Source organism: Indicator indicator, chromosome 9, assembly GCF_027791375.1.
Source record: "Indicator indicator isolate 239-I01 chromosome 9, UM_Iind_1.1, whole genome shotgun sequence".
In the NCBI taxonomy this organism is placed as follows: domain Eukaryota; kingdom Metazoa; phylum Chordata; class Aves; order Piciformes; family Indicatoridae; genus Indicator; species Indicator indicator.
This window is the reverse complement of record NC_072018.1, coordinates 28,916,051-28,940,514: the sequence shown is the minus strand read 5'-3', so window position 1 is coordinate 28,940,514 and position 24,464 is coordinate 28,916,051. Positions and strand designations below refer to the sequence as shown.

Here is a 24,464-nt window from a genome sequence, read left to right as displayed (position 1 = left end):
CTTATTTCTGCAGAGTCACCTCGGCTCAGCTGCTGGCAAGGCAGTGCCAGAGAGGGTGGATCACTGGGGCTCTGCCAACAACAGGCCACTTGGACATGTCTGAGGACCTTTCTGCCCTTGTCACTGCCCGGTCCAGCTCTGCACAATCTGATGGGGTGGATGTCCAACAGGTGCTTGCAGGTTTAATTCCAGAATCCCAGCATGGTGGGGGTTGGAAGGGAACTCTGGAGATCATCCAGTCCAACCACCCTGCTAAAGCAGAGTCACCCACAGCAGGTTGCCCACGATCACAATGTCCAGGCCAGTTTGGAATCTCTGCAGAGAAAGAGACTCAAAAACTGCTCTGGGCAGCCTTTTCCAGGACACCATCACCCTCACAGGAAAGAAGTTTCTCTTTATGTTCAGGTGAAACCTCCTGAAGTCCAGTTTGTGCCTCTTGGCCTTGTTCTGTGACTGGGCACCACTGAAAAGAGTCTGTCCCACCCTCTTGCTCCCTACCCTTTAGCTCTTGATCTGCACTGAGAAGATCCCCTCTCAGTCTGCTAAACAGCCCCAGGTCTCTTAGCCTTTCCCCCTCAGAGAGATGCTCCAGTCCCACCAGTATCTGTGTATCTTCTGCTGGACTCTCTCCAGTAGTTCCTTGTCTCCCTTGAACTAGAGAGCCCAGACTGGATCCAATACTGAATTTGTGTCCTCACTAGGACCTCGCCTTGGTCCTTCGTTCAATGCCTCTGCCCCCTTGCAGGATGTCCACCCCCCTCCAAGAGTTTGAGCCCCTCTGTCTGCTGCCAAAACTTTCTTCCCTTTAGTTGAAGCCCCACTTGCTTATGCTGGATCATGATCCCAGGCTGCCACGAGCAGGGGAAGAAGCTCCCCATTGTTGTGGTCAGTGCTTTGCAGAGCCAGTCGCTGCCTTGTTTCCCAAGGGGTTTTCACCAGGGAGCAGAGCAGCACTCAGAACAAGGGACTGACAACAGCAACAGCCAGTTTGTCACCACCACCACCGTCACCACTGAATGCTGCTGTGGAAAAGGGCCCTGCCTCACACACCCGAGGGATTTATACTGCTTAAGGGTGGGTTTGGAGGGATCTTGGGGGTGGAGGGGAGCATGGGAAGGCCCGGCTGTGTTTGTTGAGTCCTGTACAAGCAGAGCTCTGCCTTTTGCAATTACATCTTGCCAGCAGATTATTAAATCCTTTAATCCCTGAGCGATGATGCTGATCTAGTTGCCTTACAGATATTGCTCACACCACATCTGTTGAAAGCCCAAAGCCCAGATAAAAGCCTGTAGCCTCCCACGTGGTTGCCAGCCATCCCCTCTCAGCTCCTGTAAGACGATGTCAGAGATGGGAAGAGGGGTGAGGGGAGCACAGCCTGGGGTCACACTACCTCAGCAAGCAGTTGTGGAGTTTTCCCAGAAGGAGGACCTAGGAATGCTGGTGGACAAGTTTCCCATGAGCCAGAAACATGCCCTTGTGGACAAGAAGGCCAATGGGCTCTTGGGATGCATTCAGGACAGTGTCACCAGCAGGTTGAGAAAGGTTCTCTTTCTGCACTACTCTGACCTCATCTGAAGTCCTGGTTCCAGTTCTGGGCTCCTCAGATCAAGAGAGACAGGGAACTACTGGAGAGAGTCCTGCAGAGGCTGCAAAGATGCCAAGGGACCTGGAGCATCTCTGTCACCATAAAGCGCTGAAAGCAGCTGTTTAACCTGGAGAAGAGCAGACTGAGAGGGAATCTCCTCATTGCTTATCAATATTCAGTATCTCAAGATGACGGGGCCAGACTCTTTTCAGTGGTGCCCAGTGACAGGACAAGGGTCAGTGGGCACAAACCAGAACCCAGGAGGTTTCACCTGAACTTGAGGAGAAAATTCTTTCCTGTAAGAGTGTCAGAGCCTCGGACCAGGCTCTCCAGAGCAGTTGTGGAGTCTCCTTTTCTAGAGAGATTCCAAACCTGCCTGGACATTGCAATCTTAGGCAGCCTGCTGTGGGTGACCCTGCTTTATGAGGGGGATTGGACTAGATCCCCAGATTCTGTGAGCTGGGGCAGAGCTGGAACATGGCTCAAGGTCCACAGACAAGGAACAAGAGACACATGTAGGCTCCCAGTCTGCAGGCCCCGAATCCAGGCAGAGCTGCAGCTCTTTCCAGCTCCTTATTAGTGTGGCTGGTGATCAATGAATTGGCAAAAGATACCACTCAGCCATCCATCCCCACATCCCAACAGGATTCATCCTCTGAGACCACATCAGAGAGTCTTCTCCCTGAAGACAGACCCAGAGGCCTGCAGGAGAGGCAGCACATTGCAGTAGCTTTTATTTCTCCTGCTCAGGAGATGCAACTCATCACTGATCTCACTTTGTTAAGCATCTGGCAGCAGTGGGGGGCAGTTCCCTTTAACAACATGCCCGTGGATGGGAAGATGTTGGAGCTCTGTGCCTAGAACTGGCTCTGCTACCACCACTGCTGTCTAATTATAGAGGAGTCAGCTGCCGGCAAACTGATCCATCCTAAATCCAGGCTTAGTATGAGCTGCACTTGCCCCTCCAACTCCCCCTCCTTTCACTGTGGGGTGGATCTTGCACCAGAGCAATTCCTTTGCTGCCCTCCCAGTTGGCTGTGGGACCTCCTCTTACCCTGCCCTCCTGTGCCATGCCCAAACAGGCTTTGCTGCTTTACACTCAGGTCACAAACCAAAAAAGCCAGAAAACCTGAAAGTTTGCCAGTGACGCAGAAATGGAAGGAGTGACTGACAGCCTGTCAGACTGTGCTGCCACTCAGTGAGACCTGGACAGGCTGCAGAGCTGGGTGGAGGGAAACTTCAGGAAGTTTAACAAGGGAAGTGTAGAGTCCTGCCCCTGCACCAGGACAGACTAGGGGTTGAACTGCTGGAAAGCAGCTCCATGGAGAAGGACCTGGGAGTGCTGGGGGAGAGTAAGTCACCCATGAGGCAAATGGTCTCCTCAGGTGAATTCAGGAGTGTGTGGCCAGCCGGTTAAAGGATGTTCTCCTTCCTTTCTATTCTGCCTTAGAGAGACCACCTCTGGAGTCCTGGGACCTGTTTTGGGTTCCCCAGATCAAGAGAGACAGGTAACTACTGGAGAGAGCCCAGAAAAGGCTACAAAGATGCTGAAGGGACTGGAACATCTCTCTGAGGAGGAAAGGTTGACAGACATGGTGCTGTTTAGCCTGGAGAAGAGCAGCCTGAGACGGGATCTTCTTAATGCTGACCAATAGCTAAAGGGCAGGGAGCCAAGAGGATAGGGCCAGACTCTTTTCAGAGGTGCCCAGGACAAGGGGCAAAGGACACAAACTGCAACTCACGCTGCTCAGGAACAGTGTGAAGTCTCCTCTGGAGAGATTCCAAAGCTGCCTGGACACAATCCTGGGCTGCCTGCTCTGGGTCACCCTGCTTTAGCAGTGTTGGACTAGATGATCTCCAAAGGTCCCTTCCTACCCCACCATGCTGAGATTCTGGGATTCAGTGATTTGGTTAGAACTGCTGCCAGAAACCTGCCTGGCTTGGCCAGGCTCCCCTCCTACTCACCATTAATTCCTTAATGACTCTGGCTCACAGCTTTGCCAAGTCTGGGCAGCCCTGAACCCCCACGGTGATGCCTCACTGTGGGGGCTACCCCAGGAAGAGGATGCCAGGTGTCCCATCAGCTGGGGGACACATGGAGCTGCAGTCCTCCCTCTACTCCCGCTGGCCATCCACAAGAGCTGGGAATTGGCTCGTGCAGCATTTTCCGGCATTTTTCTCAGCGCAGAGCATCTCCCTGGAGCAAAGCTTGGCTGCATTTCCATGGGAGCAGGGGCCATAGCCCCATTCTCTACTCAGCACATCTGGGGTAACAGAGACCACCAGTGGCCAGGATGGGGCAGTGGGGGGGGATGTCTGGGGGTAGCACAGTGTCCTGGGTCTCTCCACAGCACCACAGTGTCCTGGGTCTCTCCACAGTGTCCCAATGATGCCAAGATGTGCCAGATAGAGTTGTGGCGTCCCAGAGATGTCCGTAGTGTCCCAGGGTATCCACAGTGTCCCAGATATGGCTGCCATGTCCCAGGGATGGCTTTGGTGTTCTGGGGGTGATCATGGCATCCTAGGAATGGCATCCCAGTGTCCCAGGGGTTGCCATGGTACCCAAAGCCAACCTCATTTCCAAGGGCTGGATATGGCCCCTCAGTGGTGTCTGCACTGTCACAATGCTTAAGAGATGACTGCAATGTCCTGGGGTGCCCACGGGGTATGGGGACATGGGGAGGAACAGGGAAGCTGAGGATGCAGGAACCTGGATCCCCCTACCCCCAGCCCCCCCCCAGCCCCACTGCAACAGCAGCAATATTTTGGGGTTGAGCCAAACACATAGTCAGGCCTCAAATGTCATCCCTCCCTTGCCTGGCACCTGGATAGTGTTCCCTGTCACAGAGTCATCCCTGGGATGCTCAACCCCACCTCAGCCATGGCACTGATGCCAGTGCTGCATCCACAGCCAATGAGGGAGGAGGCAGCATCGGGGGGGGGAGGGATAGAGAACCTCAAACCTGGGGTCTGTGTGGGAGCAGGCTGGTGCTCAGGACCAGGGAGCTGCCCGGGGTGGGGTGGGGGCAGCTGGGCCATGAGTCATAGTGCAGCTCCCTCCTCCTCCTCGGGACTCACTCTGTACCCCACCCTGTGACTCAGGGCCCAGCAATTCACCCCTGAGGGTGCTCAGACACCCTTCCACCCTGTCCCTTGTCACTGGCTGTGCTGGGACACCACCAGCCACACCCCCGGGACCTCTAGCCAGCCAGGGATGCCCTGGTGTGCCCCACCCCACCCCACCTACTCGCACATGGAGGGGATAAAGCCGGGGGACCCTGGGATCCATGCCGTGACCCTCACTCACAGTGTATTCTCCATGGAACTAAGAGTGGGGGGTGGTGGGGGGGTGACAACAGGCTCAGATCTCTGCCCAGCTGCTCTGGGGGCAGCTGTGGGGTGGGTGGCCTGATGTCCCATAGTGGCCCTGCCCACACACCCCGGGCTTGTCCCATGAACGACAAAAGGAGGGTCTGCTGCCCCCCACCCCTGGGATGACACCACCCCTGAAGGTCAGTTCCGAGGCCAAGACTGAGGCCACCGGCCACCAACATCCCTTTGGGGTGCGGTGCTGTGCTGACACCTGCGGGTGAGGGAACGTCCCTACATGTCACCCTGCCCGGCATGGCACCCTGCCCTGCATGTCACCCTGCCCTACGTGCCACTTTGCCCTACATGGCACCATGTCACCCCATGTTGTTTTGTTCCTCCATGTCACCTTATCCGTATGTCTCCATGTCCCTACAGGTCACCCCATCCTGACATGTCACGCTGTTCCTACCTGTCAGCCTCTCCCATGTCACTCTATCCTTCTGTGTCACAGGATCACAGGATGTTAGGGGTTGGAAGGGACCTCCGAAGATCATCGAGTCCAGCCCCCCTGCCAGAGCATGTCCCTTTGCCCTTATGGCATGCCCTGCCTAAATATCACCTCCTTTCTACATGTCACTCCCACTTGTCACCACAGCCCAGTCCTGTGGTAGATTTGGGGCAGGGGCACCGTGTCAAGGGGCTGCAGGGGGAGCAAAGTTACGATGGCCTTGAACCCATCCACTCTGGGGACACTGTGCCAGTGCCACAGGCTGAGCTGGGCATCACTGGAGTCCCCACCCTGTGGCAAAGGGATTTGGGGAGGGAGCCAGGATGTGAAGGGATGCCAGACCCATGTGGGTCTGACCCCCACCTGACAGCCTTGCCCATGGTGTGGGGCATCTGCAGGACCCCATGAACGGACCCTTTCATGAGGACAGAGCAGGAGAGGGGAGGGGGCCCTGGTGTAGACCCCTGTCATGCCCTGCTTCATCCGTGGAGGCTGTGATAATCCCATGGAGCAGTGCCAGGCACTGACAGAGGCTAAGGCTGGAAGGAGCATGGAGACAAGGGCACAACTGCCCCAAATGCCCATGGGGAGAAGGGGCATCACGGCTTGGTGGGACCCTCTGACACATCCACGGGGTACGGTGTTTCCCAACCCCACTCTGAAGGCTGGTGTGGGGTAAGCCCCAGTCCTGCAGTGTCCTGTCCCTTAAAGCTCCTTCTGGAGATGGAAGCCTTGGATTGCACCAGGCAGCCCTGTGTACAGCTCAAAATATCCTAATTAATTAATTATGGGATAATCTCTGGTTCCGGGGAACGGGTGGCTGCTGAGACTTGATTAACCACCAGAATGCTTAATCTCCTGAAGCTGGGGCTGCTTTCCCCCCCTGTAAAGTGACGGAGATTATTCCCAATGGGATGCAAGCAAGCCCATACAGGGATGCTCTGGCCCATGCCAGGGCTGCCAGAGGGACAGGACTGGGGACCAGGGCTGGAGTGTGCTGTAGTAAGGGGCATGCACAGCCTGGGGCAGCCCAGTGACTTTGAAACACCACAGGCGTGGCTGGCAAGGGTGATGCTCCAGGAGATAAGATGTGGGGAGATATCCCTGCTCTGGCTGCCAGGCCCAAGGAAGGGCCTTTGTTCCTGCTGGACTGCTGCAGCTGGGCACCTCACCATGCTTTCTCCTGCCTCTCTATCCTGCACCCTGCATCCCATCATGTAACTGCACACTACATCTTGTGTCCCAGTCCTTTACCCTGCAACCCACATCCTGTAGCCTCCATCACACATCCCAGCCCTGTGCCCTGCATCCCACCTCATGTACCTTGTGTTCCACATCCCAGCAATGCATCCTATCCTACAGCCTATACTCTGCATCCCACATTACAGTCCCTGTATCTCAATCCTATTTCTGTATCCTGCATCCCAGTCCTGCATCCTTCATCCCACATCCCAACTTTCCATTCTGTATCCTGCACCCTGCATCCCATATCCCGTCCCTGCATCCTGATGATGCATTCTGTATCCTGCATGCCAATCCTGCATTCTAGTCCTGCATCCTTCATCCCACATCCTGCACCCTGCATTCTTTATCCCTGCCCTGCATCCCAGTCCTGCGTCCCAGTCTCCATCCTGCATCCTAAACTGGCATACTTCATCTCGGATCCTGCACCCTACCTCTCAGTCCTATATCCTGCATCCCAATCCTACACTCTATATTCTACATCCCGCTCCTGCATCCCAATCCTAGGTACTGTGTCCTGCACCCCAGCCCCGCACCCCAGCTGCCTCCCGCTCCCCGCTCCGCCACACAAAGGCCGGACTACAGCTCCCGGCGTGCCGGGCGGGGGGCGGGCGGGGGGCCGGGGCGGCCGCGCACCCTCCTGCCCGTGGCCCTGCCCGTGCGTGTGCGTCTGAGGAGCGAATCAGCCGCTCTGCCCGGCCCCCTCGGGCCCCCCCGCCCCCCCGGCCCCCGCCCTGCCCGGCCCCGCACACGGGCTGCCATGAGCGAGCGCCCGGCGGGGCCCCCCCGCCGACCCCCGGACCCCCGCACGCTGCGGCCCCGCCCGGCCCCGGCCCCGGCCCCGGTCCCGGCTCCAGCCCCGGCCCGGGGGATGCTGCGGGGGCGGCGCGGCTGAGCCCTCCCCGCCCCTCCGCTGCTCCCTTCACCCTCCGGCCCGGCTGCTGCCGCCGGCCCAGCCCCGGCCCAGCCCCGGCCCGGGGGATGCTGCGGGTGCGGCGCGGCTGAGCTCCCCAACCCCTACCCAGAGCCGCTCGCCGCCGCTGCCCGGCCCCGCCCGCCGCCGCCATGGCCGGTAAGTCCCGCAGCGGCTGCGAAGCGCTGAAGGTGGTGGCCCGGTGCCGGCCCATGAGCAGGAAGGAGGAGGCGGCGGGTTACGAACGTGTCCTGGAGCTGGACGTGAAGCTGGGGCAGGTGAGCATCCGGAACCCCCGCGCCGTCCCCGGGGAGCTGCCCAAGACCTTCACCTTCGACGCCGTCTACGACGCCAGCTCCAAGCAGGCAGATCTCTACGATGAGACCGTCCGGCCGCTGATAGACTGCGTGCTGCAGGGTTTCAACGGGACCATCTTCGCCTACGGCCAAACCGGGACGGGCAAGACATACACCATGCAGGGGGCTTGGGCAGAGCCAGAGAAGAGGGGCATCATCCCCATGTCCTTCGAGCACATCTTCACCCACATCTCACGCTCACAGAACCAGCAGTATCTGGTGAGGGCCTCCTACCTGGAGATCTACCAGGAGGAGATCAGGGACCTCCTTGCCAAAGATCAGAGCAAGAAGCTGGAGCTGAAGGAGAACCCCGAGACAGGGGTGTACATCAAGGACCTCTCCTCCTTCGTGACCAAGAATGTCAAGGAGATTGAGCATGTGATGAACCTGGGGAGCCAGACACGCTCTGTGGGCAGCACCAACATGAATGAGCACAGCTCCCGCTCCCATGCCATCTTCCTCATCACCATCGAGTGCAGCGAGACAGGGCCAGATGGTGAGGAGCACATCCGCGTGGGCAAGCTCAACCTGGTGGACCTGGCTGGCAGTGAGCGCCAGAGTAAAATGGGGACCCACGGAGAGCGCCCCAAGGAAGCATCCAAGATCAACCTCTCCCTCTCTGCCTTGGGCAACGTAATCTCCGCCCTTGTTGATGGCAAGAGCACACACATTCCCTACCGGGACTCCAAGCTGACCCGCCTGCTGCAGGACTCCCTTGGGGGCAATGCCAAGACAATCATGGTGGCCACCCTGGGCCCAGCCTCTCACAGCTACGACGAGAGCCTCTCCACCCTCAGGTTTGCCAACAGGGCCAAGAACATCAAGAACAAGCCCCGGGTGAACGAGGACCCCAAGGACACCTTGCTGCGGGAGTTTCAGGAGGAGATTGTCCGTCTGAAAGCCCAGCTGGAGAAGCGTGGCATGCTGGGGAAGAAGAGGAGAAGGAGCAGCCGGAGGAAGAAGATGGTGGATGGAGAAGGCACCACAGAGAATGAAGGGGATGATGACAATGAGGACGGTCTAGAGAAGAACATGGAGAATTACTTGAAGGAGCAGAAGGAGAGGTTGGAAGAGGAGAAAGCTGCGATCCAGGATGACCACAACCTGGTGAGTGAGGAGAAGCAAAAGCTGCTGCAGGAGAAGGAGAAGATGATAGAAGATCTGCGGAAGGAGCAGGAGGCCACAGAGCTGCTGGCCACCAAATTCAAGGTATGTGTCACCATGTGCCATTGCAAGCAATGCTGGGAGACCTGCTTTGTCTCCATCTGGGAGTGGGGTGCTCATGTGGGTCCCAAGCAAGGTGCCCCAGCAAGGTGCCTGCAAGATGTCCAAGCAGGGTGTCCAAGGGCAGCTCCATTCTCCTGTGTAGTGGTACGCTGAGGTTGCCTTCAGATATGTACCTGCATTGGGACCTTGTATGTCAGCTTACAGGAGCACAGGGTGGAAAGGACCATGGGAGAGTGGATCTCTGGTGGCACAAGTGTGCTGTGCTCAGCTCTTGTGACCCTCAACTCAACAAAGCAGTTTGGGCAAGGTTAGGGAGTGATGCAGATTCATCCCTTGTGGCTCTGGGTATGTACCAGCTCTGGCATGCTCCAGAGTGCTCAGGGATGTGGGGCTGAGCACAAGAGGGTCTATGGCAGCCCCAGCCTAGCCCTTGGTGGCCATGTTGGAGGTCTGGGCTGTCCCACTTGCCCCCTCCAGCCCTGCTCCCATCCCTGGTGAGGCTGGGGATTCATTAATCCCTGCCCATTGCTGCTGCAGGGCTAGGATGATGGTCATTGTGCTGAGGATGGAGCCATGACCCTCTGTGTCACACTTTGACAGAGCCCCTCTCTCACCACTGTGGCCAGGCTGGGGACCTAGCATGGAGCCCTCCAGGAGGGGACATGCCTGGTGTGTGGATCCTTGCCTGGGGTGTGGGTCCCTGCCTGGGGTTTCGGAGCTGAGAGGGGAGATGCTCTCATACCCTCCTCCAGGGCCTGTGTTTGTTGTAGCCCCAGGGACACATGTTTGTACCCAGGGATGCATGGCAGTGCCTAGGGGTGCATGGCAGTGGACAGGGGTGCATGTCAGTACCCAAGGACCCATGGCAGTTTTCAGGGACTTGTGAGTGTACCCAGGGGTGAATGATCATGCCCAGGGGTGCGTGGCCATACCTGGATACTGGCACAGAAGCCATGGCCTGCCTTGGCTCACACTGGGATATGTTAAGGACACTGGTCACCAGCTGGTATGACTGGTGCCCCACAAATGGTGTCGTGGCAGATATGATGCTCAGTACAGAGGTGAGCTCCCTGCAGCTGGTGGAGTGCAGGTTGTATCTGGCAGCCATCCCAGGAGGTCTCCTCATCTGACACAGCGCAGCGGGGCTGGCTCAGGGCCACAGTGTGTCCTGTAACTGCTGAGTAACGAGGCAGGGCCAGAGGCAAGGTGTTGCCACATTCCTTTTGGTGGTCTTTGGAGCTGCTCCCCATGCCAAGACCCTCTGGGCATGAAAATATGGCACAGTCCCACCAGAAAGACATCACCCCAGAGGAGAAAACCCACCATGTACCATCAATGGAGGGGCAGAGCCTCCCATGATGCTCATCCCACTGGGCACTGCCAGGCAGGACATTTTGGGGAACGCTGGATTGCTTCTTAGTGCCCATGGGCAGCTCTGCCAAGGAGGCACCAATGTAGAAAGAGCCCTGTGTCCTGCTCAGGTGTCTATTGGCCCCATAGTGCCCATACCAAAAGCATCTGCAGTGACACATCAGCACTGATAAACCCTTTCATCCTTGGGCAACGACAGTCACTGGTGGTGAACCCCACTGGAAGGGCTGGCAATACCATGTCCTGCCCTAGTGACATCAGATCTGGAATCCTAGGTTCAGTTGTGAGCTCCCCAATTCACGAGAGACAAGGAACTACTGGAGAGAGTCCAGCAGAGGATGCAAAGATGCCAAAGGAACTGGACCATCTCTCTGAGTGGAAAAGGCTGAGAGACCTGGGGTTGTTTAGCCCGGAGAAGAGCAGCCCGAGAGGGAATCTTCTCAATGCTGATCAATATCTGAAGGATGAGGGACAAGAGGATGTGACCAGACCAGTGGTGGCCAGTGACAGAACAAGGGACAATGGGCACAAAGTGGAACCCAGGAAGTTCTTTGTCTGAAGATGAGGAGAAATTTCTTTCCTGTGAGGGTGCCAGAGCTCAGGACCAGGCTGCCCAGAGAGGCTGTGGAGTCTCCAATCCTGCCTGGCAGTGTGATTGTGGGCAACCTGCTGTCCGTGACCCTGCATGTTGGGCTAGATAATTCTCAGAGTTCCCTTCCAGCCCCCACCATTCTGGGATTCTGTGAATGGGATGGGGTGGGATGTGGTGGGCTGAGTGGGAATAGAAGGAAGGGATCAGGATGCCTGTGCGTTGTCCTAGAGTCCAGCTGATCTATGGAAAGTGCTGCTGTGGGTGGTTTCCTTGCATCATCTCCCTGGCACAGGAGGCAAAGCTCATTGGAGCTAAACCCCCTGCCCAGCTTGGCACAGCTCACCATGTCTTGGTCAGGTCCAGGACCCCTCTGCTGGCAGCTGCTGCACATCCACAGCATGATGTGGGCTTGCAGCTGTGCGGAAGGAAGCGAGAGTCGAAACAGCCTGGGCTTAGTGCCAGCAGCCCTGTGCCATGTCCCCACGGAGGGGGCACATCACTCACACCTCCTCTCCACCCCCTTAGCTGGCCCCTTTGTGTACCACACCAAGAGCTTCCACCCCAGCAAAGGCAGGACTGAGAATGAGGTGCCCAGGACAGGGACCAGGGATGGGAGTGACTACTCTGCAAGACTGGCCTGGGCTGAACCCATAAAGGTGGTTAGTGGCAGAGCCATGCTCTGACCCCCAGCCCTGCTCTTCCTTCCCCTAGGCAATGGAGAGCAAACTGCTCATTGGCGGCAGGACCATCGTGGACCACACCAATGAGCAGCAGAAGATGCTGGAGCTGAAGCGGCAGGAGATAGCCGAGCAGGTAATTGCATGGGGGCCTCCCCTGGCTTAGATGGGTGATGCAGGTGTCCCGGGGTGGGGGTGAGGGGTTGGCTCCCTCTCCCAGCCCTGAGCTTTTGTCCTTGTGCTGCAGAAACGCCGGGAAAGGGAGATGCAGCAGGAGATGTTGCTGCGGGATGAGGAGACCATGGAGCTGCGTGAGACTTACACCTCCCTGCAGCAGGAGGTGGAGATCAAAACCAAGAAGCTGAAGAAGGTGAGATGGCAGGTGGGGACAACTGTCCCTCTGGCCACCAGAGCCCCAGGGCTCTCTGCAGCCCCTGAGCTGTGGGGCTGAGGGCCTGCTCCTCTTCCCCAGCTCTATGCCAAGCTGCAGGCTGTGAAGGCAGAGATCCAGGACCAGCACGATGAGTACATCCGCGTGCGGCAGGACCTGGAGGAGGCACAGAACGAGCAGACGCGGGAGCTGAAGCTGAAGTAGGTGGTGGTCAAGTGTCCCCCTTCCTTGGGCACGGCTGCACAGGGAATGTGGGGCAAAAGGGGGGTGCTCAGAGCAGAGTTGGGGTACATGGAGAACATGGGTGTGTAGAACAGAGCTGAGGCATTCAGGGTGGAGTCGTGGTGCACAGAGCAGAACTGGGGAGCTCAGCTCATAGCAGGGTAGGCTATGGCTGAGTTATGGGACATGGTGGGGGGAGCTGGAGCTAAGTGTCCCTTGAGGGCACCTGGGGAGCCTTCTCTGGCCACAGCAGCTTTGGGGGAACTTGGGGTGAGTCCCAGGCCCATGGGAGCTGCCAGCATGATGGTGGCATCTGGTAAAGCTGGGCAGTGCTTTCCCTCTGGAATTACAGAATCATGGAATCGTTGCAGTTGGAAAAGACCTTTGAGATCATCAAGTCCATCTGTTAAACCAGCACTGCCAGGTCGCCAATAAACTGTGTCTGTCAGTACTGCACCTGCAAGGCTTTTAAACCTCTCAGGGGATGGTGACTCCAGCATTGCCCTGGGTAACCTATTCCAGGTCTTGACAATCCTTCTGGGGAAGAAGTTGTTCCTCATCTCCAACCTAAAGCTCTCCTGGTGCAACCTGAGGCAGTTTCCTCCAGGAGCCTCCCAGCAAGAGATTAATCTTCTGGAGAGAGCAGATTGGTAGAGAGGAGAGGGGGGCTCTTGCCTGGAGGAATGCTTGAGAAGCTGCTGAATGTCTTCACTTCTCTCTGGTGTCTTTTTCCTCTGCCATCCTCTTCCTCTCTCACCTCTCTGTCACTGGATCTATTCCTTCAACCTCTGCATTTCCATCATGTTTCCATCTTCTGGATGTTTTCTCACTTCCCTGCATCTCCCTCTCTTCCTGACATCTCTTTGTCCCTTTCTGATGTGTTTTCTGTTACTTGTCACATTAACTCCATCCTTTCTATCTCCTTCCCACCCCACTGCTCCCACTCTGTCTTTCTCTGTGCCCATCACTCACTCAGGTACTTGATCATCGAAAACTTCATCCCACCAGAAGAGAAGAACAAAATCATGAACCGCCTGTACTTCGACGGTGAGGAGGACCAGTGGAAGTTCCAGCCGTTGGTGCCCACTGGAGGGTATGTCCCCAACCCTGACCCAGCACTGACCACCGGTGGGCACGAAGCTTCACCTTGCAAGCAGGGCAAAGATGTCCCCAGGGCTGGGGCAGGGACCTTGGGATGCTTGCAGCTGCCTGCAGGTGGAAATCTTCTGCAAGCCAAGCCTCACCAGGAAACCTACCCTTCGCCCACTGTAGACAATCTCCATTTGTCACTGTTTGGACAAGTTTTTAGTAGGTATTTCTGTTCTCCAACACATGGTCCTTCCTTAATTTACCTTTCAGGAGCAGCAGCCAAATGAAGAAGCGGCCTACCTCTGCCGTGGGGTACAAGAGACCCATCAGCCAGTATGCCCGTGTGGCCATGGCCATGGGATCTCATCCTCGGTACCGAGTAAGTCAGGGGGCACCCGTGTGTGCTGAGCAGACAAGAACTCATTGGATAAATGGGGTGGGTGGGTAGGTGGGCGAGTGGATGGATGGATGGATGGATGGATGGATGGATGGATGGATGGATGGATGGATGGATGGAAGGACTGAAAGAAAGACTGATGAACAGTGGGAGAGCAGATGGAGTAAACAAACTCAGGATGATTTGGGATGCATCATTTCAAGCTCCCAGATTTATCCCCGCCTTAGTAGGATGAGTAGCCGTGCTCCTAGCTGGTCCTTGAGCTGCTGGCTCACTGGCTCTGGCAGCTCTTGCCATTTGAAAGGACAGGGCCACTCAGCTCCAGGAAAGACCAGAAGACCTGAGCAGAGCAGGAAGCCTGGGATCCAGTCTGGAGCTTTCCCTGTGGCTGTGGCAGCCACAGGAGTGTCCTGCTCCCTGGCACAGTGGTCAGCTTCTCTCAGTAGCATGGTCTTGATGAAGCTTTGCCATATGGTGACTCCTTGTGTTGATTTTGCCTTTGTCCTGTCCTTCTGCAGGCTGAGAACATCATGTTCTTGGAGTTGGACCTCTCCCCTCCTGCCATTTTTGAGTTTGAGCGGGGCAAGGACCCAGCAGAGCAGGACCCCCGGGCTCTCCACCTGGAGAGGCTGATGCACCTGGACAGCTTCCTGGAGAGGCCAGTGTCCTCCCGGGTGAGGAAGTCCCGCTCCTGGTGAGTGCCAGCAGGTGGGAGATACTTGTGGGGGTTGGAGCACAGCTCTATGGGGGACAACATGTGGACTTGAGGCAGGTGGAGGACTCATAGCAGAGCTGCAAGCCTTCCATTCCTTTTGGGGCTGACACTGGCCATGAGTTTTTAGACATAGCTTTGGGAACAGCTGTTGCATGGATATAAAAACAGGGTGATGATGTCGTGTCATCATGTACATCTCAGGACAGGAAAGATGATGTCCAGCTCTGGGGTCCTCAACACAAGAAGGACATGTACCTGCCAGAGTGGGTCCAGAGGAGGCCGCAGCATTGATCAAGGGGCTGGAACACCTTTGCTCTGAGGACAGGCTGAGAGGGTTGGGGTTGTTTGGCCCACTGAAGAGAAGGCCTTATTGTGGCCTTTCAGTGCTTAAAGGGACCTAGGAGAAAGATTGAGAGGGACTGAGGGACACGATTTAATGCTGACCTGGCAATGCTGGGTTAACAACTGGACTTGGTGATCTTAAAGGCCTCTTTCAACCAAAATGATTCCACAATTCTGTGACATTTCAGGAGAGCCTGTTGTGACAGGACAAGGGGTGATGGCTTTGAACTAAAAGTGGGGAGATTCAGACTGGATAGAAAAAAGAAACTGTTTGTGCTCAGGGTGGTGAAACCGTGGCCCTGGCTGCCCAGAGAGGTGGCAGATGCGCCATCCCTGGGAACATCCCAGTTCAGCTTGGATGGATCTCTGAGTAACCAGCTGTAGCTGAAGATGTCCCTGCTGACTGCAGGGGCCTTGGACTAGATGGACTTTGACAGTCTTGTCCATCCCCAACCGTTCTGTGATATACATATCACAGATAGTAAGACATGCGGCATTGTCCTGCCTGGTGCTGGCCGTCCTTTGCTGCTGCCACCATAGCAAAAGGCTGAGAAGATGTCTGGATTTGGGGGAGTGGAAGGCAGGGGAAGGAGAAGGAAACCCTTTTTTCTCTGTTCATCTCCACATGCAGGTGCCAGACACCACGGTCACTGCCATCCTCCACCACGCATGTGTCCCTCACCGCCAGCTCCCCACGCACCGCCACCATGTCAGCTCAGGAGTGATGTCCTGCACCCCCTCGTCCCCCTCACTGCCTCAACAGCAAGGACTGTGCCCCTGCCAAGGGCTGGGAAGGGGCCCCGGCTGGCAGCACCTCCACCAGTCCTCATTTGTCTTTGTCTTCAGCTACTTCTGTGTGCGCCTGTGTTCCTGTGAGACACTAATAGACAGCCCCCAGGACGAGGGGAGCTGCCTGCCTTCCTCACGCCCCTCCCCCCAATCTGGATCTGTCACTTTATTTATTTAAGGTATTTATTTATGGAGTGGTTGATGCGCAGAGTCAGGAGCTGTGTTTGGACTGGAGGACATCTGAGGCTGGAAGTGGGCACCACGTCAATGCTCCTTGGGTATGCTAAGCTCCCGTGGTAGGGCACCACCGGCCTATTGCTCACCACTGTGCTCCACAGAGCAGGCAGGGGAGGGCTTGTGTCCCTCTCTGGTGGCTTCAGCAGAAGGTGAGGCAGCCCTGGACTCTGCTGTGTTTTCTCTGTTGGATCCCATGGAATTTGGTGATTTCTACAAGGATTTGGACACTTCAAATGGAGAGACCACCTTCAAATTTGGAGAACATCATGGTAGCAGCACCTTTCACTGGGCTTGTGAGAGGCTCAGAGTCACTCTCAAGCCTTCATCAACAGTGGTGGCAGCAATGACATCTCATTGACTTCTGGGCATGGCTGACACTCCAGGAATGCCAGCTCCATCCACAAAGAGGGCTTACAGATTAACCAAACCAATCAGTCCTGGTGCTTCAAGGACGTTGTTCACCTGTGCCATGCTCTGGAGATGTCTTGCCCTGTCCTGTTCCATGGCCTGACACCCAGCTTGCTCCCATCCCTGACTAAGTGGGTGCTTAGCTCCTTAGAGCAAGAACAGGAGGTGGAAATCTCCCATCTCCTTCCACCCACCCCTCCCAAAGATACACATGGGCTGGGGAGCAATGCTACCTGAGTGAAACCAGAGGTGAGTGTCCACCATCCTGGCAACTAAAGGCACTGAAGAAATGCTGGAAAAGATGGTGTTGCCCAGAGGAGTGATGTCAGCATCACTCTTCTTTGGACTGGGTGATACCATGTGGAGTCAATTCATAGTTGGGAGAAATTTCCTGGTGATTGCGTGGGTCGTGGAGGGATGAATGTGAAACGGGTGAGAAGGGACAAGCCATGAGGCCACTCTGGTGATCTGAAACCTCTTCTAAGCAGAAGCACATGTAGGTGCCAGGACATTGCTTGGTGTTCCTGAGTGATTCAGCTTTCAGTAGTTGGACTGAGGGAAGATGAGTTCTTGTTGAAGACCATCCCTGGCAGTGCCAGGCCAATGGCTGTGGTTTTCAGATGTGTGGAGGTGAGGGAGATCTGACTCTGTTTGACAAGATGCTAATGAATGAGAGAGCAACCACCAGGTTCACATGGGAGAATTCAGGTCTTCAGAGGGGTGTACACTGAGGCCAGTCCCTGGGAAGTCCGATCTGAGAAGACTGCAGGTAGGAACGGTCTTCTGGTGACAAAGAGAATTGCTTCTACCCCACACCTTGATGATTCCTACACACAGGAATGTGAGGGACAGAGACTAAATGAGGAGCAGACATGGAGCAGAGACATGGGCTGTGTCTACTTCAGAGCAGTGCAAGTCCCACCCAACAAAGGTGTGAGCATGCTCCAAGTGGGTGGGCTGGGGCATCCGCAGACCTTCCCATCCATCACCTGACAAATCCACTGACAAATCCCACAGGGTGTCATCTCCCCATGTTATGTAACATCATCCTGCTGCCTCATGTTCTTGATTGTCACCTTCTGCCACCATCTTCTCGTCCCTACCTGCACCCCATAACACCTTCTGCCTCTCTGATATCTTTGTCCTCTTCTCCTCTACCCCAGCAGCTGGCTTGTAGGAAATTTTGGAAGCTGTAGGTTGCTACCAGGACTGAGCTCACCTGCATCAAGCAGCAGCCTGGTCTGGTCTATGCTCAGCCTGGAGAGAAGGGTGCAGGAGGAAGGACATTGTAGGAATGAGAGGTGAGTCCCTTCTGCAGCTTGTGGTGAGCTTCTGTCTGCAGGTACCACCAGCAGCAGGTTGTCCATGAGCATCCCCTGCAGCACGTTGGCTCTATCCCAGTGGGACATGGTGGATGAGAGATGCAGTTCTTTATCTCGTTTTCAGGCTAGCATCTGGGAGTCAGGGTCAGGAAGCACAGACCTCAAAGGACAGAAGCTGTCTGCAGGGTGGCCTGCATCAATTTGTTTTCTTCCCTTCCGTCTCTTCTAATTGCCTCAAGTTCACCTTCAGCTGGATCAGCAGCTTGTGCCTCAAGTTCACCTTCAGCTGAATCAGCAACTCATGAAGCCTCAAGAAGATGAACCACTGACAGTCTCTTTTACCTCAGTTCTCTACCCAAGGCATGGGAAACCAAGCTCATGAGCTGATGGTGGCCTCTCATTCACCCTGGTTTGTCCCGGGCCATGGAGCATCATGTTGAAGGGTAGATGTGCTGCACACCCATCTTCCACAGCATACACTGGTACTTATCTGCCTCAAGGCAAAGGACAGGTCCAGATCGAGCAGAACCACAGTCATGGTGGGCTTCACATGGAAGCCTTTCCAGCAGAGCACAGGATGAGTTTATGAGCAGTGCATGAGGCAATGAGCCTCCTTCAACATCCAAGTGCTGCTTGTATCACATCTATGGTGTGCATGGATCTGACAATCTCCACCTCTCTCCATGACTGATGACCTCTCAGCCTTCTTAGCACAAACCTTGAGGAAGGTCAAAAGCAGATGATGGTGATGTGAGCTGAGATCAGACAAGTTCACAGTGGTGTGTCTTTCTTGGGAAGAAGTGTTCATCTCCTGGAGGGTAGGGCCAATCTGCAGAGGGACCTGGCCAGGCTGGATCAATGGGCCAAGGCCAGTGGGGTGAGCTTCAACAAGGCCAAGTGCCATGTCCTGCACTTGGGTCACAACAGCCCCATGTGGCACTCCAGGCTTGGGGAAGAGAGGCAGAAAAACTGCCCAGCAGAGAAGGACCTGGGAGTGTTGGTCGACAGCCAGCTGAACATGAGCCAGCATGTAACCAGGAGGCCAAGAAGGCCAACAGCATCCTGGGTTGGATCAGCAGTAGTGTGGCCAGCAGGACCAGGGAAGTGATTGTCCTCCTGTACTGAGCACTGGTGAGGCCACACCTTGAGTGCGGTTTGTCTTTGGTTTCGTGGCTCTCACTACAAGAAAGATGTTGAGGTCCTGAATTGTGTCCAGAGAAGGGCAATGAAGCTGGTGAAGGAGTGGCTGAGGGAACTGGGATTATTTAGCCTGAAGAAAAGGAGGCTCAGGGGAGACCTTTTCCCTCTCTACAACTTCCTAAAAGGAGGTTGGAGTGTTGTGAGGGTAGGTCTCCTCCCAAGTAACCAGGACAAGAGGAAGCAGCCTCATGTTGCACCAGAGGAGGTTTGGTTGGATATTAGAAGAAACTTCTTCACTAAAAGGTTTATCAAACACTGGAACAGGCTCTGCAGGAAGCTGGTTGAATCACCATCCCTGGAGGTGCTTAAAAGACAGCAAGACGTGGTGCTGAGGGACGTGGTTTAGCACCAGAACTGCTAGAGTTAGATGATGGTTGGACTTGATGATCTTAAAGGTCTTTTCCAGCCAAAGTGATTCTTTCTTTCCACGCCCTTGCCCAGCCTCCCTGCATCACTGCAGCAAGCTCTGCTGTGTTTGTGACGTTGGGTGTTGGTGTGTCAGTGTGTGTGTATTGACCTGGGAGCGTGTGCGGCGGTGTGCGTGGGGTGTGTGCGTGTAGCCAAGAGACCTATCGACCATCCACGTGAGTGACTGTACAGGGGGCACATCCCAGGGTGGGGGGGTGGAATATGGGGCTGGGGTGGGGATTTTTTGCTGTTGTTGGTGGTGGTTGTTTTAGTTATTTTGAGGTTCCAGTTTGGACTACTTTTTTTTTTTTTTCGTGAAGGGGTGGGTTGGGGTCTCTTTCGGGCTAATTGACAAGGTAAGGGCCTCGATTAGGACCAAATTTTTGTGCCTGTTGCTCTGGTGATCTATTTAGGAATGAAAAGTTTACTGTGTGGTGGCCCATCCTTGTCACTCTATACATATGAATATACAGGACATACTATAAATATATATATATATTATACATACTGTGTGGAGAGAGGTCATTAATCCCACCCTCCCTCTGGCTTTGGATGGACACCTCTTCAATATGCTGTAATGTAGCTTTGACCCAGTGCTGGAAGCAACCAGAAAGCAACAGCACCCTTCAAAAACTGGCAATGACACCAATAAAGGAATGAGCATCATTGCAAAGGGCGTCTGCAGCCTCCTTCATCCTCAGCTACAGCCAGCTGGGACCCTATGGCACCTCCATGCCGCAGCTGATGAGTGCAGCTCTGCATTGTGCAGCCAGGTCTGGGGGCACTTCATGGGCTAGGAGTGTTGAGAGACAAGGATCTGGGATTTGGGCTACTGCTCCTCCCACAAACAGGGGCACCAGTGCCTGCCCACCTGGATTTCTCCATGGATTCCTCCTGTTTCATCTAAGATAGAGCGTTTGTGGTAAATAACTAATATGCAGGAAGCTTCAGTAAGACAAAAGTCTTAAGAGCAAAGGCTGGTATTGCTAGGTATGAGCTCAAATACTGGCTTCAGTTTGGTGCCTCTCACTCCAAGGAAGACATTGAGATGCTGGAGCGGGTCCAGAGAAGAGCAACGAAGCTGGCGAAGGGTCTAGAGCATAAGTCTTGTGAGAAGTAGCTGAGGAACGTGGGGTTGTTTAGGCTGAAGAAAAAGAGGCTCAGGGGAGACATTTTCACTCTCTACAACTCCCTGAAAGGAGGTTGGAGTGAGGTGGGTGTAGGTCTCTTTTCCCAAGTAAGGAGTTACAGGACTAGAGGAAATGGCCTTGTTGAGCCACAGGAGGTTTAGGTTGGACAGGAGGAACAATTTCTTTCCCAAAAGGGTTGTCAAATTTTGGAACAGGCTGCCCAGGGCCGCAGTGGAGTCCCCATCCCTGGAGGGATTGAAAAGCTGTAAAGATGTGGTGATGAGGGACATGGTTTAGTGGTGACCTGGCAGTGCTGGCTTAACAATTGGACTTGATGATCTTAAGGATCTCTTTCAACCAAAATGATTCCATGATTCTATGAAAAGTAAGTGTATGAGCTCTAAGAGCACAGAGAGGCCCCTGTAGAATGGGTGAGTTGATTTTGAGACCATGTCATTTTACATGTTCACTTTTCTCCTTCAAACTTAGTGACACTGATGCCAAGAACAGGCCCTGGCACAGTCTGGTTCATTGGCACCTATTGAGTAAGGTCTGAAGAGCACAGGAGGATGGCAAACGAGGCGGCTGGAGCAAAGTTGGAGGGCTGGCCAGGTAGTCACCTGCTTAGGGAGGGTGAAGAAAAAGGAACAAAAAGCCTGGGAGTAAAGGTAAGAAGTGAGATGAAATGGGGACAGTTACAGCCCGCAGAGAGCTCAAGGGAGGACCCATGGGCATTAAGGTGAACCAAAACCACCAATGCAAATGGGATTTTTGGTAGCTGAAACTGTGAAGAGAGAGCAAGAACACTGAGAAAGGAAGGGACTGGTCATCTCCCAAGTACTGCTGCATTTTCTGTGCCATTGGAAGATGGGAAAATTCCTCCCTTATGCATTACCTAAGCTCCCCCTAAGAAAACAATGTGAAGACACTGAATCTGCATGCTTTGAAGTTCTCTTCAGCACTCTGACCTGTCCAGACAGTCCAGAAATGTTGGCAGCTGATGCTGAGTATTGCTTACAGTCGCCATCGTGGCTCCTTCTGCTCCCCAGTGTGTCCACACATTTGTCCCATGTGTGCCTATGGGTGCAGGGGTTAGGACATGTACAAAGTTAGGGACAAGACTAACAATTTTCTCACTGAGGATGGTGAGAGACTGCCACAGGTTGCCCAGAGAGGTGGTAGATGGGCCATCCCTGTAACCACTCCAGGTCAGGTTGGATGGGACTCGAGCAACTTGATCTAGTTGATTATTTCCCTGCTGACTGCAGCAGGGGTTGGACTAGATGGCCTTTAAAGGTCCCTTCCAACCCAAAGTGTTCCATGATTCTATCATTCTACATAGAACTGCTTCTACTGGGGACTTCTAAGCGCAGATTGGACTGACAGCTGTCCAGAACCATTTATGAGGTAGTTATGAGGAAGCCTGATATGATAAACCCTGACAATATTTTCCGATCCTGTTTTCATAGAATCATAGAATGGTCTGGGTTGGAAGGGACCTCCAGAGGTCATCTAGTCCAACCCCCACTCCTGCAGTCACCAGGGCCATCCTCAACTAGAGCAGGTAGCCCAGAACCCTGTCAAGCTTCACTTTGAATATCTCCAGGGATGGGGCCCAAACCACTTCCCTGGGCAGTTTTCTATGATTCTGTGATCTATGATTACTGTAAGTACAGTCTGGGCTCCTGGAAGGACAAACAAACCCATGCCAGAGCTGGAAGAAATGGAAGGGTATGAGATATGGAAGGGAGAAAGTTGGGATTTGCTGTGTTCTTTGTATCTCTTTGCTGCCACTCGAGGCAGAAGATCAACGAGCAAAGTCCCTAGGTAATACAAAGGGAATAAGAGGTGTGAAATGACAAATGCTAAGCATCACCATGCAGTCAGGAGCTTTGCTTGTTCCAAAGAAGTTCAGAAAGCATCCATGAAAGGCACAGACAAGGGCGAAGGATCTTTCCATGCAAAGTATAACTGCCAAATGTGTTCTGAAATGTCAGCTTTGGCAATGCACACGATATGTCCCAAGAGACAAGAAGGTGACTCCAGGCAGGAAAAATGCTCCAGTCACAAACAATCCTTTTTCCTTTCAAATTAGAAGGAAATCTGCAGGATGGTCAAGAAGGCCAATGGTATCCTGACTTGGATCAGCAATCATATGGCCAACAGAACTAGGGCAGAGATCGTCCCTCTGTACCAGGCACTGATGAGGCCACACCTCAAATACTGGGTTTGGTTTTGGGCCCCTCACTCCAAGGACGTTGTGGTGCTGGAGTGTGTCCAGAGGAGGGCAACAAAGCTGGAGAAGGGTCTAGAGCACAAATCATGTGAGGAGTGGCTGAGGAACGTGGGGTTGTTCAGCCTGGAGAAAAGGAGGCTGAGGGGAGACATTTTCAGTCTCTACAGCTTCCTGAAAGGAGGTTGGAGTGAGGTGGGTGTGGGTCTCTTTTCCCAAGTAAGGAGTTATAGGACAAGAGGAAATGGCCTCATGTTGAGCCACGGGAGGTTTAGGTTGGACAGGAGGAACAATTTCTTTCCCGAAAGGGTTGTCAAGCCCTTGAACAGGCTGCCCAGGGCTGCAGTGGTGGAATCCCCATCCCTAAAGGGATTGAAAAGCTATAAAGATGTGGTGATGAGGGACATGGTTTAGTGGTGACCTGGCAGCGCTGGGTTAATGGTTGGACCTGATGATCTCAAAGGTCTATTCCAACCAAGATGATTCTATGATGCTGTGAAATTCTGCAGTGTCTGGTTAGTGGTGTTAGAGTCCCAGGCTGTTTAATTTTCCCTACCCCAGTGTCAGAGAGTCAGCCAGGAGAGCAGCTGCTGGTTAGGCTTCAGGAGCATGAACTTTTCCTCTATCCTTGTTTCTCTCTCCTGTCCCACAGAGAGGCAACAGCAAGAAAGCACAAGCATTTGGAGAGTGTGCCCAAGGTTTATGTAGTGTTTGGATGCCATCAGCTACTGCATTTCATGAATATTGATGATGCAAGTCCATATAATTTGCAATGCAGGAAATACCCAAGGGTGTCTATGTTTTCCAACTCAGCCTGGCTTTGTTTTGTCACTTCTTTGCTTGTTCTTTGAGGTTGGTTTGTCTTTCTACAAAGGTCCACTGCAGTTTCTTTGATGACAACATTCAGTGGCTTTAGCAGTGAGTAAAATCTTTGCTCAGATCCAAGGTCTGTCTGCTTCTCTGGAACAACCATCCCTGGCAGTCTCTCAGGACCACACAAAGCCCTGCAGCTTTTTCTGCAACTATTGAACCAGGTTATGGAAATATGGTTTTAAAGAGCTATGTCCCATCTGCTGACAGTTCAAAACTGATTATCATTTTTAATCATAGAGTGGCTCACGTTGGAAGGGACCTTAGAGATCATCTACTCCAACCTACCTGCCATGGGCAGGGGTGCCTCTCAACTAGACTTGGTTGCTCAAGGCCTTGAACACCTCCAGGGAAGGGGCATCCACAATCTCCCTGGGCAGCCTGTTCCAGTGTCTCCACACCTATACTGAAGAGCTTCTTCCTAAAATCTGGTCTAAACCTACTCTCCCTATGCTTAAAACCATTCCCTCTTGTCCTATCACTAGACACCTTTATGAAAAGTCCCTCTCCAGCCTTCCTGTAGGTTCTCTCCAGACATTGAAAGGTCCCCAGGAGTCTTCTCTGGGTAAATTCACTACTACAGTTGATGTATTTTTTTTTCTGCCATAATCTTAAATAAGTTCCCAAGATTTGAAAGGTTCTCTCTGCCAGTATTTTCATTTTCAATGTTGAACATCAGTGAAAATTTTAGAAGGGTCGCACATCTATACCCCACCTTTAGAGAAAAGCACTAGTGGAGGCTCATTGCCCCTCTGTGACTGCTGTGTCCAGGTAATATGTGGAAAAGTACAAGTGTGAGTGTCCCAAGAGCCACAAGCTCCAGGCAGGTCTGGAATCTCTCCAGAGAAGGAGACTCCACAACCTCTCTGGGCAGCCTGATCCAATGCTCTGGCACCCTCACAAGAAAGATTTTTCACTTCTTCTTCAG

At 54.0% G+C, this 24,464-nt stretch overlaps 1 protein-coding gene across 2 annotated transcripts; it reads left to right on the top strand.

Moving 5' to 3' along the window:
* The first annotated feature begins 7,712 nt into the window (after positions 1 to 7,712).
* Positions 7,713 to 15,664, top strand: KIF3C (kinesin family member 3C). Of its 2 annotated transcripts, none has more exons than XM_054383482.1 (8): positions 7,713 to 9,125; positions 11,818 to 11,919; positions 12,031 to 12,153; positions 12,256 to 12,374; positions 13,373 to 13,489; positions 13,762 to 13,864; positions 14,401 to 14,576; positions 15,571 to 15,664. In XM_054383482.1, exons 1-8 carry the CDS (start codon positions 7,713 to 7,715, stop codon positions 15,662 to 15,664), a joined length of 2,247 nt encoding a protein of 748 aa, XP_054239457.1. The 2 variants fall into 2 exon arrangements, with proteins under 2 accessions (XP_054239457.1, XP_054239456.1); XM_054383481.1 differs by having other exon boundaries at positions 13,756 to 13,864.
* Positions 15,665 to 24,464: the final 8,800 nt, after the last annotated feature.

Excerpts from the sequence above, each read along its gene's own strand:
- KIF3C (XM_054383481.1), top strand. The coding sequence starts at position 7,713 with ATGGCCGGTAAGTCCCGCAGCGGCTGCGAAGCGCTGAAGGTGGTGGCC. Across the intron at positions 9,126-11,817 it reads TGCTGGCCACCAAATTCAAG|GCAATGGAGAGCAAACTGCT; the intron begins GTATGTGTCACC and ends TCCTTCCCCTAG. Across the intron at positions 13,490-13,755 it reads CCGTTGGTGCCCACTGGAGG|GAGCAGCAGCCAAATGAAGA; the intron begins GTATGTCCCCAA and ends TTTACCTTTCAG.